Raw genomic sequence first — 15,797 nt, 5'->3', positions numbered from 1 at the left:
ACTAAGTAGTTATTATTGTTATTAACTGGTGAGTAGCAAAATCATGCAGCCTCATTGGAAGGAAGAATTTAAAAGTATGTAAAGCAATAATAATTGAAGTTTTAAAATAGTAAACTCATGGCAAATATGATCATATTCCAAACAGATGATAACTTAAAACAAAATCATGCCTGTGTATATTTGGGTAGAGAGAAGGATTAGTTAAAAAGTCTTTGCAGAGTTATGATCATTACCACAAAGTGCTTAGTAAGAAGGATAATGAAAAATAAAGGCTCCAAAATTATTACAAAGAAACCTATATTCACAGATAGATAAGGCTGAGTCTAAACCAAGAGGACAGAGGTTTGATGCTATGAACTCATAGAACATTATCCTTTTTTGATTTACACATAAAAACCTTGTTTTATTTTGTACACAGATCTTCCTTCCAACATTTTCAGAAGCTGTCACAAAAAACTAGTTTAGGATATTGGGTTTCCTGGATCCTCTCCAAGCTTTTCTTCCTGCAATTAAGCCTTATGTGATCAGAGGATTTAGACTGAAGTAGAGAAAAGACTTTCTTGTTTTTGTCTTTTAAGAGGACATGTTCTGGAAATCTCAGGAGAATATGGCAGATGCTGCACAGTGAAGTCTGGGGTATATATTTTTGGTACCCCATAAACAAACATTCAGAGAATAAGGTCTTAGAAGAGCCATATATGTGAGAGAGTTGAAATCATCCAAACCTGAAGCAAAGATTAGATCCTAGTTTTTGCTTCTTGAATGTCTGCTTTATCTTAAAGCAACCAACAAAATTTCTTGGCCCTGGGAACCTGCAATTCTGTTCTTGAATTAGAGAGAGATGCTTTTGCTCATGTGGCTTGGAAAGGCTTCTTGGTTGTTTTCAAGTGTGTGAAGAACTAAATTTTGAAGGTCAGAGAAGTCGTGACACATTATTGGTAAGCTCATCAGCTTCTTACTTCATAGTGTGTTCAGAGGGGCATGATGCAGGCAATCCAGTAAGTGATGGTCATGATGTTCTGCTGCAGAACATTTGGGCTTCCTACAGGTGTAATTGGTATGAAATGAGTCATTAGTCATCACATTTTTCTGGAAGAGTCAGAAGAGAAAAAGTTTAGAGTGAAATTGAATACAGTTTGTAATTTACTTTTGTCACTGATATGAGGGAATGATGTTTTACATCAAGCTTGTTCACTGAAAAAAGCTTACTATAGGCTGGTTCTTATGCTAAGTAGTGGCTAGAAATGAGTAGAATGAGAATATAAGACTTTTGTAATCAGATTTATTATTATTTATAGTAGGAATTCATGAAGATGCTGTGTGCAAACATGTCCTTTCATATGGTTAAAAAAAATCAGTGAGAGTAGGGGATGGGGATAGAAGAGGTGTAGGGCAATGGGGGAGGGCTACACAGCCATAAAAGGAAAAGTGAACTCATGAAAACTACATGTAGGATGCGTAGCTGGGCCAGAAGGAAAGTGATGGAAATATCCTTACCCTAGGGAATTGAGTTCTGTCTATGCCAGGTATTTGCTAATGTTGTGAAACCATCTGCAAATTCGAACTCTTAGTAAATATACTAGACATATTCTTCCTGTTTGGATACAAAACTCACCTTTTCAAGGGCCAAAGCATTCTTTGAGTGTTGATTGAGGTTTCAAGGCTTGCAAGTTCAGCAAGGACAGATGTGTTGAGTGACCAGAAAAAACAATTCAGGCAAGTATTAGTTTGACTTGTAGCTAGGATTCACCATTTCAGACCAAAAGTTATGTTTTCTTATCTTAAGGACAAACAGGACAAAAAGCAGTTAATACATTAGGGGATTGAAATTCAGGGTCTGATCATTTTCAACAAATATTTTCAAATAGCCTGTGCTGGGTAGGTGGAGGCATAGCTCCAGAATGATGCCTTCTGTCCCTCCCGCTCTCAGAGGACATAGGAGAAATCTACCACTGGGAAGATTTCCGTGGTTGCATTAGCTTTTCTAACTAGATGTGATTCCAATCTAGTCTAGTCTACGCCAGTCTTCGCTTCCACAGCCCCGGGAAAGAAACTTTGCTGCCTAAGAATTCTACTAGGTCTGGTGAACGTTGTGGGGACAGGGTGGGGTTGCCTGAAAGGGTACTTGAAATTCCTTTGTGTTATCTGTTAATTGAAAGGAAGTTCTAACTTTTGGGTCCCTTCATTCCCTCCCTTTTCTCTACTGTCGTTTTCTGTTATATACAGGATATCTGAAGGTTTCTCTCGCTCTTAACCTCAGTCGCCTTAGGAGGATGTAAACATCTCTTTGGGAGAGAACCAGGGTGAGATCAGGATAAAACTGGAAGGCTCTCCCCCTTGTCGTGCCCTGCTCTGTCCTGCCCCGTTCTCCTTTCACTCTCCCTCCTCTTTCCCCTTCTCCCAGAAAGGATGCGTTGGGTGAGGGTCCTTCGGACACTCCTCAAAGGCCCCAGGCCTCGCTTTAAGCCAGATCGTGTCTGCATTTGCAATGAACTAGTCCGTACCAGGCGCGGTTTCCTAAGTGGCCTCCGCCGGGATACCTCGTCAGTGCTGGTCAGGGTGGCTCCGGGCCATTCCAGCTCCACATTTTTACTTGAAGCACCCCTCTTCTTCGCCTCTCCCCAGACACAAAGGCTCCCCGAAAGCAGCGGCAGTTAATATTCCGAGTTAGAATGTTCCTCCACATTAACAGCAAATTACTACTCTCAGGGAGGACTTGGGGGTGGTTTTGGTCTTTGAGACATCGGTTGCCCGGTATTTGCCTCCATCCAATAGAAAGCGGGAGGAGCCTACGCTCACGCGGGAGGATTTGGCGAGGTGGGGATGCAACCACAGACTCTTGCAGTTTTGTTGGAGTCCGGTCCTCAGCTTCTAGTTCCTCCCCTTCCGCAGCCTTCCCGGTATCCCCCGGGCTCAAGGGCCCAGGGCCAGAACTTTTGAGAATAGGAAAGCTTCTTTGCTCTAAGGACGCCAAAGTCGCCTAACCAGAGACCGTCAGTGGCTCGAAAGATCCGTGGGACCGTCCTTCCCTGACTTGATTCCCCCCGGCAGCTGTGGGTCCCGGCTGGGCAGGTATTTAGATCGTGCCCAGCAACGGCTGGGTGTTGGAAGCTTGATTTTCTGGAGGTCAGTGACTAAGAATCTCCAAATGATTTCTTTCTTAGTCTTTCACTTTTGTGAATGGGTTCAGGCCTCAAGGCCCTCAGTTTTGGAGTGATGGGCCCCAAGTTCCGCGCCGAGTTAGGTCCTGAGTGCCTAAGCTGAGCAGAGTGGAAGTGGCACGACCCTTGCAAACTAGGGCACAGTTAAGATTCTGGCGGGCCACGGAGCCAGTAGTTCCGTCACCCACCCCACAAAGTTAATGTTGTTTGTGGTTTTCTTTCCGATAGGCCGTGAAGTCAACATTCTCCCCACATGGTGGCTCCCTTTACTAAAGTTGAGTAGTGAATTTGTACAGGGAGTCTTGGAAATTTTCAAATATTTCTACAGATTGAACTCATTTCAGAATTCGCGTGGGAGGGAAGAGTAAGGATTTTTTAATCGGGTTCACCTTTGACGCGAAGCAAGGCGGAAGACAGGAAAGTCACAGTCGGTAATAGCTTTGGGCGCTTTAGTAAGAAAGAAGTCTCTGCTTGATTATCCGATTGGTCGTGTTCACCGCAGGCTCTTTGTGTGCTAATTTACTCCAGAGGCAGAGCTGAACACGGAACACATGCATGTAAATACTCCAACAAAAAATGTGCAAACATATGCACTGGAGACAAAGAGATACATCCCCACATAGATGTGGTTCATAGTTTTATTGCAGGCAGGCAATCTGGAGCATCCCCAGGAATAAACTAAGAAGTAGCGAGTAGCTTCTGGTCATTAATGGCCAGGAATGAGCAAAACTTTGTCTTCTTGAAAGAAATATTAGACCTTAAAAAAGAAAGTAGGAAAGGCATTTTGAATGAGAAACATTATAATTTTGTCTTGGAAAAAGCATGCAGAACTAATATAGCTTATTTAAATGTTAGCTCCAAATTATAATAGGAAATATTCCCACTAAATTGCCATTTCCTCTAAGTTTTGTTTAAGGTCCAAATAATTAAAATGCACACTAATGGTTATTGATGGTTCTATTTCCTTTGAGCAATAAAAAGAAATAGACTTGATTTTCTCTTACTGGAGTAGAAATTTAGGAATCTTCTTAAATTGCCCAGGGGCTTGAAAGCCTCCGGGTGGCTGTAGTCTTCTCTTACTGCTTTCCCACGTCATTTTCAGCTAAAAAAAATTTTAAGGGTTCCCAATGGAGGGATTCCCGTTAGAAACCCTCAGCAAGTGAACTTGTACTGGGAATCCTCACTCTTTCCCAGTCTGTCTGTATTTCCCCAAACAGAACTCAAGTTGTAAATAAAGGGGAATAATGTATTTTTCACTACCAATTCTTAAAATTTCAAGTTTTGTGGAAAATACAATTTCACAGTTTCAATCTTTGAAATCAGTAAGAGCCACAGAAAGTGTGAAGGTGTTCAAATAGGCCATCTAGAGATCTAAAAACCAGAACAGGAAACAGAATGCTCTTTACTCAAATGTAGGCAGGGTCTGGCTCTTCTCAGCATTAAGGGTATTCATGGACACTGCAAAGGGGGAACGTATCTGAACAGCGGGGAGACTTGGACAGTGAATTGCCACATTAATAGTATCAGTGCCAATTCTTCAGATTTAGAGGCTCTGGTGAAAATTTAAACCAACGGCAATTTTCAATGTTTGTAGCATCTGCGACCAGAATTCAGCACTCAGAGCTTGGACAGCTCCACAGGCCGCGATCGGGCCGCAGCTTTAACTCTAATCAATCTACTCATAGCCAGACTGTCAACGACAGCCAGACTCATTAGCGATTTACTGAAAATCCTCCAAGACTTCCCTTTAAAAACAAAACGACTTCCACATTTAATTGTCTATCTAAAAGAACATACGCAAGAAATTAGGAGATCTAAATTAAATTTATTAATAGGAGAGCTTGATGGTGCTTAATTCCAGAGACCAGAGCTCTGATTGCTGGGGCTTGATGAAAAGTAAAGAGAAATCGTAGGGACATAATTAAAAACATGACTTTTACCATCCTTGAAATTCTATGAATTCTTTACCCATCTTGAGAAATGGGTAAAATTGAAAACCATCAAAATAATTGCACTTTTTAAAAATTGGATTGTATGAGTGAAAGGTGTTTATGAGAAGTCGATGACTCCGGATCTTATCATCCAAGAGGACAGCACAGAATAGTTAATATGTTCCTTGAGGGACTAGGATGCTGACGTCTTTTTCTGATACCCGATCATTACGTGACTGAAAAAAAAAAAAGGAAGTCATTCCATGAATAAAAATCGGAGCGCAACAGTGCAACAAAATATTCTGTACTTAAAGGCCATAGGCAGACTGATGTTGACAAGGAAGGCTCTTCTAAAACCACATTCAGATAGATTTCTGCTAACTGCACATATAAATAGGAGCAGAGGGCCGGTCACCTCTGTAACCACCGGCAGCAGCAGCAGCAGAAGCCGCAGCTTCAGACGCAGCCAGAGGGACCTCAGAGCAGAGAAGCCGCTGCCGACTTGCACAACTGCCTGACCAGGAGGGTCCAGCAGACCCCGGCTGCGCCCCGGCCCTCCCTCTTCCTTCTTCTACTTCTTTGACTTTCCCTCTTTTCCTTAATCACTTACTCCTTTCTCCTGGTGGACTTAGGCCACTTTGTCTCCCACCCCCACTTGAGCTCCTCGCCTCCTCTTTCTTCCTTCTCCATCTCTCTCCTCGCCCCCTTCTCTCGGTGTCACGCTTCCTCCTAGTTCTGTGCGTCTGCAAACTTTTGAACAGAATACTGGCCTCAGCAAACAAGTCCTCCAGCTCCTCCTGCTGCTCCTGCTCATTCCTGCGGCTTCTCAGACACTAACGCCAGACGGTGATGCCTCTTGGGTTGTGACTCCAGCGCAGAAACTTGGAGGAGCCCTTTGCCCGCCGTCCTACTTGGCAACAAACCTCTCCTAGCAGCGGTAAGAGTTGAATGGTAAGGGGAAAAATATCTTATCAAACCAAACGACTCCTTTGTTGATTCTTTCACCCCTCAGCATCAGGGTACGAGTTAGCGTTCCTTCGCACCAGGTTTGGCGAGTTATCGGGCACTAGGTATATACATACATATTTTTTTCTAACTATAGCGAGAAGGAAGTGGCAGGGTGCGCACAGGCTGTCATTAAGCGATATTCAACACTGGGAGCCGGAGCTTTGCTCTGTCCCTCCCCCAGCTCGGGGAGTTTCCTTGGGTTGGCGGGTGAAAGGCCAGGGACGTTCTGACAGCTGTGTGCCCTCTTTTCCCTTCTGCGCAGAATGACCATGTGTAGCGGAGCGAGGCTGGCCCTCCTGGTCTACGGGATAATAATGCACAGCAGCGTCTACTGCTCACCTGCCGCCGCAGGACTCCGGTTTCCTGGAATCAGGTAGGTGCTGGCCGCCCTGGCTGAGCTGAGGCTTGGTTTCCCCTAACACTTCCTCCTGGTCGTCCTCCTGCAGTTGCGCGGTCCCGGCTATGACCATCTCCCCACCGGCTCCCAGTACGCCGCTGTCAGCCTGGGTCCGGCCTCGGGTCCCTGACCCGGGACCCGGCTCAGCACAAGGTCCGGGGCAGGCTCCACTGCAGCTCAGCGCCCCTCCCCCAGCTCAGCCCGCCGCAGCAAAGGGGTCGGGGTAAAGCAAGGGAGCTTCAGCGGGCTAGATAAACCTCCCCTCCCCCAGCCCCGCCCGCGGTAGGGGGCAGGGCCGGGCCCCGAGCTTGACTTCTTTTCCCTATTCTTAGCTTGAGTTAGGAGAACTTCTAATCTGGTGCCGCAGCGAGGTTGGAGGGTTGAGCGTGAAGCTCCCGTGGACTTTGCTTTGTTACAGCTTGTTCTGGACTATCGGGGCGGGGTCTCCCTCTCTTTCCTCTGATCTCCCTTTCACTTCATTCGAATTCTTTCCCCTAGAAGAGCTTTCTCTCAAGTGACACATTTTCCAACTGCAATTTGAATCTCAGACTGTCTTGGGGAAGGGGAGTGTTGGCCGGGTATGGTTGAGGAAAAGCGATTTGAGAGAAGGAAGAACAAGAATGAGTCTGAAAGGAAGGGGGAGCTTGTTTGGAGGTCTTGAAAGGAAGGGGGAGGAACGGATGAAACGGATGCAAGGCAGGAGGAAGAGAAAGCAGGCAGGCAGGCAGGACCAGGACAACCCTGCCCGCCTGAAGCTGGAGTAATCCTGGCTTTTTTCTTAACCCCTGGTTTCTAATCAGTTGGCACTGCCAGGTTCCTTACGCAGCCCCAAAGTCCCGGGGCGGTCAGCCTGAGAGTGGAAGCTCCCTTTGCAACGCAGCTTCCGCGCTCCGCCGGGCTCCCGGCCCTGCAGCTAAGAGCGCGCCTTCTGCCGGCAAAGCTGCTTCTCGGAGCCGCGCCCAAGAAAGGTCGCCTTTAAGGGCCGCTGATCATTGATTTGGCCGGAGAGATGGGTTCTGACTTCAATATTAGGATTCCAGCATCTGGGCACCGGGCAGGGATGAAAGTGTCCAGAAAGACCCGGGGACTCTGGGAAGCTGGGTTATAGAGGAGGCGCGTCGCCGAGGAAGGGCTGGGTGTGGGGCGGACGGAGGCATGTGCCTGCCTTGTCCTTACCTCTCCACGGATGAAGGAAAGGCGAGCAGAATAACGAAGTACGACTCTAAACCCTATTAGAGAGCGCTACTTGCCCTGGCGGCGTTCCGAGTCTCTCCAGCGGCCCAAAGCGAGGGGGTTTTGCGTTTTAGCCCATCACAACCTGTCCTTATAGCAAGGATAGAGGCGCTAGGCAAGGGCGACTTCGAGACCGCGGCGCTCCTGTTGGCTCTCCGTCCCTTGTTGACCCTTTCCCTTTACGCCGCCCCAACATCCCTAACAGATTAGCGCGAACTATTTATTTAGAGGACTTATAAGTCCTATTTCACTCCTAGCAATTTTCAAAGTCCCGAGTGCCTGGCACTTTCCTCAGGCGAGGAGCACCAGAGTGCGCGGACATGCCACAGAATGAGCCACGGCCAAACAGGCTAAGTTTAGGGGCATCTATTATTCATGTTCCTGCCAGATCCTCTCCCGCTCAAAATAGAAGTCGGAGGTTCTCCGTGACCTACATCTGCGCGGGGAAGGGCTCCCCTGGGCTCAGAGGCTGGTGGGGGTGGCTGGCGGAGTCGGCCGCCGCACACCCCACCCATCTACCCTCCCTCTGTTTCTCTCTGGGCCTCCCTATCAGGTCTTCGCCTTGGCCAGCGTCTTGTCTCTCAGGACCTTTCCCGTCCCCGCCCGTGGCTGCTTGTTTGAGGTGGCTCAGGCGCCAGGCCCGTAGGGAGGTAGATACTTTTCGATGGCCAGGTGTACCGGGTCGGCACAGACGTCTCGGCTTCCCAGGGCCCTGCAAGGGCGACCCTTTATCCGCGAGAGGACAGGTCGGAGAGCCACTTGGAGGGATGGGGAATTTCTCTTGGGTATACTTTCTTTCGCCTTCCCTCTACCCCCTCCTCCGTCCCGGAAGAAGTGGCAATTCTCCGTGGGGGGACCTTCAGAAAGAAGGAAATCAGTCGCGAGCCCGCTTCTCTGGGTCCTTGCAGAGCCGGGGAGGGACTTGTACTGACCACTCCTTCTGCCTCCCCGGCTACCCCCGCAGGCCGGAGGACGAGGCGTACTACGAGGACGGAAACCCGCTGCAGTACTTCTACGACTCTGACCCTCCCGGCGTGGGGAGCCCCGCCTCCGCGCTGCGCGACGCCTACGCGCTCTACTACCCAGCAGAGAAGAGGTACCACCCGCGCGGCCTCCGCTACGGCCCGGGACTGAGGTGGAGGGAGGGGCAGGGTGGTGGCCCACCGAATAGGTTATTTTTCATAAAACCCCTCAAGCTTCTCTTCTCTCTGGCTGGTACCCATGAGAGCGACAGAAAGTTAGTAGCGGGCCGGTCTGTGTGGCCATAAGGGTCGCGTAGGACCAAAAGGTCTGTGGCCCAAGGAATGGTCGGGAGTGCGCGCCCCAACCAGACTCCATGCCTGCCATCCCTGGAGGGCAGCAGGAACTCCCGTTCCTAGCGGTCAGTCGCGGGGACATCTCGAAAGAGTAATTCGCTAGTTCTGTGCCTCCGGAGGGGTTTCCCGTTAGCCTCCCGGAGCGCCGAGGCGCGTGAGTGCCCAGCTGGGGGCCTGGGGCGACTTCTTGGGGACAGAGTCAGTGACCTTGGGCACTCACTTTGCCTCCCCGTTAGAGATGTCACCCAAGGGATCCTTAACAAGGCCTACCGCAAAGTACTGGACCAGCTGTCCGCCAGGAAATACCTGCAGACACTCGTGGCCAAGGGCCTAGGGTAAGAGTTTGCGAAAGAGTTAAGCGGCGCAGGTCGGCGCGCGCGCTCCGGGGTGGGTGTCCGTGCGAGCGCGCGCGGGGTGGGCGGTGCCGCTTCTGCGTTCGTGCGTGCGCGTGGGCCCGAGGGTGCGTCTGCGACGCAGGGTCTTCGGGGCCAGCCGGCGGTCACAGGCGAAGGTTTTGATGCCGCGCTTTAAGTTTGGCGAGACAGTTCTGAGAGGCAAGAGGCAAGGAGAGGGCAAAGAAACCGGGGAGTTTGATCATTTTGAATTAAAAAAACAAAGATAAACCTAATAGCCTCCTTCCCTCCCCTCTCACCTCCCAGTCATTGAAAACCTTCGAGCTTCGCGGGACGATTTGCTATAATTTCTTCTAAGCATGATTGTTTATTTTTTTTAAACATTCTTTTACTGTAAATTCAAATCGAAACCCAACAAATCCTCAAATTTGGGCAGTTAGGGAAACAAACAGTTCCTGCGCGTGCCAGACAAACCCAGAGCACAGGGCTTGCGTGGAGCATCTCTCAGCAGAAGGCAACATTTTAATAAAGCCCATGGGGAAACAGATTACATTTTTCGCAATGAATAATTCATGTGATGAAAAATATTGCCTACAGCCTGTCGACTTATATTATTATCATCACGTTTTTCAACTTAGCGTGCGGAAGGAGAGGAGTGCTCATGTCTGACTAGGAATTGCAGAGTCGATGTTAAAACTCTCAGGAAGCAGCCAACGTGGCACTTGGGGCTCTTTGGTTATTTTTTTCTGTACCGGGGAAGGGGGGGCGGTGGTGGTGGGAAGGGTGAGAGGAACAGTCAAGTTAGCGCAAAAGCGCGGATGGTCAAATCTCAAAGGGCAGCATTTGGAGGCAGGTTGGGCGTGACTCGCGCGTGCCCCTGGCCCGGACCTTATTTCGGGTCCTTTCCGTAAGGATTTAGTGCCAGGAAAGCCTCGGTGGGGAGGGAGGAATGAGGGGTTTCCATCACAGCCCTCCCCTCCAGCTGCTTATTGGCCGAGGAAGGCGGCGCGGTGGGCAATGAGAGCCGTGCCTTCCCTTGAAGGCTCCCGCGTGGGGTGGGGCCCACCTGCTCCCCGCAGCTATTGAATCTGTGTCTCCCGCCCCGCCACCTCTTCCCGACCCCTTTCCTTGCAGTGGGAATCTAGGCGGCGGCGCGGAGGACGACTCGGAGCCTCTCTCCAAGCGCCACTCAGACGGAATCTTCACCGACAGCTACAGTCGCTACCGGAAACAAATGGCTGTCAAGAAATACTTGGCCGCCGTCCTAGGGAAAAGGTATAAACAAAGGGTTAAAAACAAAGGACGCCGAATAGCGTATTTGTAGCGATGAGTTACCAGCTACCTTGTGTATACAATCCTGACACAATGACAAGTCACTTTCCCAACTGACTGAACAGTCATCGCTCATGTGTTCTATCCAAACATGTATTTATGTATGAAGTAAAGCCATTAAATGAATATTTTGATAATAATATTGTTTTTTCTTTTTACAAAGCACTAGAGAATGCACAGATATACTTTGTGGACCAATTATTGATATATATATATTACAAATATATATATTAAGAATATATATAGGTATAATAGACAGCAGTTCATACAGAGTGTGCACAAGGATTGAAAATTCGCCTGAGCTGTTTATGTTTTTATATAAAATAAATAGAAAAATAGACAATCATTGTTTTGAATATTACTCCTATTTTTGTAAAATGGAATTAAAAGGATAGTATTTTTATCCACGACAGGACTGAAGATATTAATACTGACCATTTGCTACTGTACATAACAATGCCCTGCTCCAGGGAGATTTGGAGGTAATCATTTGGGAGAATTGCTGAAGGGCATTCTTTCCTAGCGAGTCTCTGGGGCAGGCTGCTACAGTCCCAGCTGAACTCAACTAGGACTGTCCCCTTTTGTCCCCCTCGCTGGGTGGCAATTCCAGTACTTCTGCTTTCTTTGATTCTACTTTTATGTGTACTTGTCTCTCTTCAGACTCTCAGCCCAGAGGAAATTCTCCTGATAAAAACAACAGCTCAATCCAAATTTTGCTTCTCCCCAGAATTCACACCACTCCCTGGGGGAAGTGTTGTTGGGTTGTACAGAGAAGGGAGACTTGGTAGAAAAATCTCCCTTTTTTGTACTTCCAGGAAACTCAATATCCCAAGGTTAGGGCAATTGGAACAGAGTGAAGGAAATGTAGGTATATTGGAAGAGGCAGAGCATAAAGCAGTCAGAGGAGGACCCTGGAGAGGGACTGGTTTGGAGCTGCCCCAGGTCTGGGACTCTGAGGGTAAGCTGAGTCCCACCATAGGTCCCCTGCCTGACTGACTTTGGGCGCTGGATATTGGAAATGGATGCAAAGTACAATGTGTTTTTCTCCAGTGCTGTCAATGCTTCTCATCTTGTGAAATGACCAGGATGCTCCCCTTTGGACCCGGCTCTGTAGGAGCCACACTTTTGTGATTTTCTGAAGACTCTTTCCCACCCTCTTGCACTGTTGAAGTACCGTTTACCATTTTTCATTCATTTCTCTTAAACTTGTGAATGCTTCTTACTTTTTTTGTTGTCTGATGCAAGCACTTATTGTAAAGTTTAGGAACCCCTGTATAGTTACCACTAAGTAATTATGCACTAAATATGAACCTTTTGTTTCTTGTTTATTGAGTTTGTAGGTAAAATGTATTTTTCTACATTATGGCTTATTGCTTAGTAAAATTTATTTCATAAAACCAACCTTTGTCATATTAGAATGTGTAGTGTTCACATGTTGCTCAGTTTTTCTAACTGATAAATCATTTAAACCTCATCTTCATATGTATGAGTACTATATTATATTTGTGGTCAAAAGTGAGTTAAACAAGCTCCAACAGACCTTGAGAACCTCCCCCCTTGTATCCTTTCTTGGCTACAGAAATCATGTCTGTCTGTTTCCTATCAATTCCTTGAACATGTGAGTAATCTCTATAAACAAAAGAACCTTCACCCAGCAACCAGATCAAGCTACAACAGGCAAACCAGCCAAACTCCCAAAATTCAGGCACAGATTCTTTTGTGGAAAAAAAAAAAGAGAGAAAGAGAACAAGAAAAGATTAAACACTAGCTTGTAAAGTTTAAAGGACCTTTCCTTTTCCTTTACGGATTTGATTCAGTATGAAGTCATAAATCAAAGAAAACAGAATTGGATTTGCATTCCCAGGCGGGATGGATGCTGCCAGGAGATCACATTGCAAACAGAGAAAGCACAGAGGCATTCGATCTATGCCTGAGTCCTGTGTATGGGATCAATCTTTCTTTAATTCTGCAGTCTCCTCAGGCAATGTGACACGGGATGCAGTTTGCAGCTTTAGTGCCTTTCTTCGCCTTTTAAATCGCCACGAATCACAGATGGCTATTTAGTGGCCCTACAATGCTGCAACACATCAGCTTGCGTTTTAGTCTTAATTATTTGTTTCTTGGATAATGGGCAGAGTTTTCTGTATTTGTGTCAGCTGTTAGTGGTGAAATAGGGCTCTAGTTAACCTTTTATTTATGAAGTCTAATTTAGTGTTCCCGTGGCTAGTTGCAAGCATTTACAGTGATCACCCAGTTTAATCTTTTGTATACTTTTTAGAAATGCCAAGAGCCTTACTAAGCTGGAGCAGATTTATGATATAGTGATAATTTAGGTAGATGTTAGTCTTGGAGCTCTTATTTTGTGTGCAACTGATTATAAAAACATCTTAACCAAGTATTATTACACACATGATATCTATAACTAGGACTTTGATAACTGTTATATAAAGTGTGTAAAATTTGTATGAATAAATTTTTGTAAACAATGCAACTTCGTCTAATGTTTGGAGAAAAAAAGACATTTAGGAAATAACTAAAATCTCTTAAAGAATTATATTTTCTTTAGCAATCATAAGATCTTTCATGTCTGGAATATATAAGCATCCATGTATTTTCATAAACTGTACTTTAATATATGCTTGATGTGTTAACTGAATTCAACTAAAAATTTAAAGTAGCTACTCAGATGGAGATGCCTAAGAAGATACTAAGTTCATAAATAGGCATGGATGTTGGAACACTTCTCGGATGCACCATTTAGATAAATTTCCATCCCCTAGTGTATATATACATTGCTCAATATTCAGAAAGTTACTATCCATTGGTGGGAGTTAGTACCTGGATATTAGTTATGCTTCTAAAATAACAATCTAACATGTTCTTTTACAAGTAACTCTACAGACTAAATTGGTCTTGATGAAATTCTGCATAAAAATGACTTAAATAATTAGTTTTGGAGGTTTTAAAATGTTCAGAGATCTACAAACTATTTTTGATTAATGTGCTTTGGGTGGAAGGAAAAAGAACATGAACAAGCAAAGAGTTAATTGAATACCTTTAAAAATGTATTTTGAAAGGACAAAATGTGAACAGTCATTTGTGGATTCTTTGTTTTATTAATTGATATTAACGAACTTTAAAGCAAAACCTTCATATGAAATTCCCATGAATAGGGAATTCAGTTGTGTTTCTTTTGGAGCCCTTGACGATTTCTGGGCTTAAAAAAATATATTGAAAGTCATTTATAATAAGTCAAATACCATTTAATTTAAATTGCCAGAATTTCATCTTAAAAATTAATGCATTCAATTAATAAATCAATAACTATGTCACAGTAATATTAAAGAATGAGCAAAAATCAGCAAGGATTGAAAAACTATCTTCAGAACTTGGCTCAGTATTTAAGGCCCAGAATCATGTAGGGAGGAGCTTATGATCTAGAGATCTCATTTGTAGTAAATTACAAAAAAAAAATACAGTACAATTCATATTTATATTGAATTTTATTTAATAAGTTTTTACTTCTCCATCTTTAACTGCCTACCCCATTGAGCTGCTGGTGTGGTAAATGGAAGAATGAAGAAAAATAATTTATTTGGTTGGGGGCTAATGACTTGTCAAGAAAGTAGAGATAAACCCCAGATTGGCTGACTTCAAGTGAAGTTCATGTATATAGCACCTTGCTATATTCTCTTATGTGGGATCAATCAAATGATAGTTTACCCTTGGAAGGCCTGATACATTTAGGTAGCCAAGAAGTGTGCCTTGTTGCTCTTAGGTCTGGGAATACATTAATACAATACAGTAAATATTTATTGAACATCTAAAACCAGGCACACTGGTTGAGAGAGCTTAACTAACACCTGGGAGTTAAGGTAGTATTTTTCCAAAGAATATTCTTCTGCTACAAGATCCTTATTAATGTAGATTGCAGGTCTCCACCAGGACACGTGAATCTGTGTTTTAAGTGAAAACCTTAGATTAATGGGCCCTAAATTTGAGACCACCTAGATTTAGAATTTGGTGACATACATATGCATATATGCATGCTGAGACTGGGTGTTTTTTTTTTTTCATGTTAAATAAGCAACAAGTCATGCTACCTATACACACTAATAAATATATCAATAAGCTGTATTCTCCCAGGATGGACATTAGGTTCTTTGAAAAATTGCAGTATTTCCTGTAGGTTATTAAAGCTATAAGTTAGCATCATTTTACTTATATATTCTGGTTGGACATCTCTGTCAAAAGGGCTTCTGGAAGGAGAGTGATCCTATAAGTAGAGTCCAAAAAATCCAATCACATGACCAAGAGATGAATGAAATTACTGAGAGAAACCGTGCAGCCATCTGGCAGTAAGTCTGCAGATCCAGAAGTCAACTTCGGATTGCATCATACCCAAATTTGGCTTGAATGTATCCCCACTACTGTTTACAAGAGGATTTCCGTTGGATGCCCCGCTATGACCTCAGACTCAACCCTACTGTTCACATGGTTACAAGATTGGGAACCAAGATCAAGTCCGAACTCTTCTCTTACATTGCAACCTTTTTTGATGAAGGGAGGTGCCTTCTCCTCTTGCTGCTGCCCATTGGTTTGTAACTGGGCGGCCCAGTGTAGTCATTCCCACTGTCCCCCAACTCAGTCCTTCCTCTTTGGGAGGATGGATTCATATCAGTCTTTGAAATGCTAATGGTCCTTTTAATCTCCGGGCCATCCCTCTATGCCCCATTGTCTTTTCTCTGTCTACCCCACCTAAATATTCTGTAAGGTCCAGCTCAAGTCCTCTTTTTCTAGGGCTCTTCCTCAGCCTCTCAGAGTGACCATAGCTTCATTCCTCCCATGTCCACCCATGCACTGTTCTCCTGTGACCCTCACTCTCTGTAGTACTACTTTTTTTTTTAAAAGATTTTATTTATTTATTTATTTGATAGAGAGAGCACAAGCAGTGGGAGTGGCTGGCCGAGGGAGAAGCAGGCTCCCGGCAGAGCAGGGGGAGCCTGATGTGGGACTCAATCCCAGGACCCTGGGATCATGCTCTGAGCCGAAGGCAGTTGCTTAAC

At 45.4% G+C, this 15,797-nt stretch overlaps 1 protein-coding gene and 1 long non-coding RNA gene across 4 annotated transcripts; one reads left to right on the top strand and one right to left on the bottom strand.

The window, feature by feature from the left end:
- Nucleotides 1-438: 438 nt before the first annotated feature.
- On the bottom strand, nt 439-3,113 carry LOC113913141. 2 transcript variants are annotated; one of them, XR_003517103.1, is made up of 3 exons: nt 2,505-3,113; nt 1,616-1,780; nt 439-1,089 (listed from the first exon to the last, which is right to left on the bottom strand). It is a non-coding gene; the product is annotated as an uncharacterized LOC113913141 (long non-coding RNA). The 2 variants fall into 2 exon arrangements; XR_003517102.1 differs by having other exon boundaries at nt 439-1,042.
- Nucleotides 3,114-5,075: 1,962 nt separating this feature from the next.
- On the top strand, nt 5,076-13,341 carry ADCYAP1 (adenylate cyclase activating polypeptide 1). 2 transcript variants are annotated; one of them, XM_027576444.2, is made up of 5 exons: nt 5,076-6,029; nt 6,363-6,473; nt 8,695-8,826; nt 9,283-9,381; nt 10,534-13,341. In XM_027576444.2, exons 2-5 carry the CDS (start codon nt 6,364-6,366, stop codon nt 10,721-10,723), a joined length of 531 nt encoding a protein of 176 aa, XP_027432245.1. In that variant the 5' UTR covers nt 5,076-6,029; nt 6,363; the 3' UTR covers nt 10,724-13,341. The 2 variants fall into 2 exon arrangements, with proteins under 2 accessions (XP_027432245.1, XP_027432246.1); XM_027576445.1 differs by having other exon boundaries at nt 5,422-6,043; nt 10,534-13,291.
- Nucleotides 13,342-15,797: the final 2,456 nt, after the last annotated feature.

The sequence above is a fragment of the Zalophus californianus genome, chromosome 14 (genome assembly GCF_009762305.2).
Source record: "Zalophus californianus isolate mZalCal1 chromosome 14, mZalCal1.pri.v2, whole genome shotgun sequence".
NCBI lineage: Eukaryota > Metazoa > Chordata > Mammalia > Carnivora > Otariidae > Zalophus > Zalophus californianus.
The sequence above is the reverse complement of the archived record's forward strand: the minus strand, read 5'-3'. Positions and strand labels throughout refer to the sequence as shown.

Bases quoted from the DNA above. Each gene is read 5' to 3' on its own strand.
- ADCYAP1 (XM_027576444.2), top strand. From the start codon at position 6,364: ATGACCATGTGTAGCGGAGCGAGGCTGGCCCTCCTGGTCTACGGGATA. The intron at 6,474-8,694 runs GTAGGTGCTGGC...CTACCCCCGCAG, and splicing joins CTCCGGTTTCCTGGAATCAG to GCCGGAGGACGAGGCGTACT. The intron at 8,827-9,282 runs GTACCACCCGCG...CCTCCCCGTTAG, and splicing joins TACTACCCAGCAGAGAAGAG to AGATGTCACCCAAGGGATCC.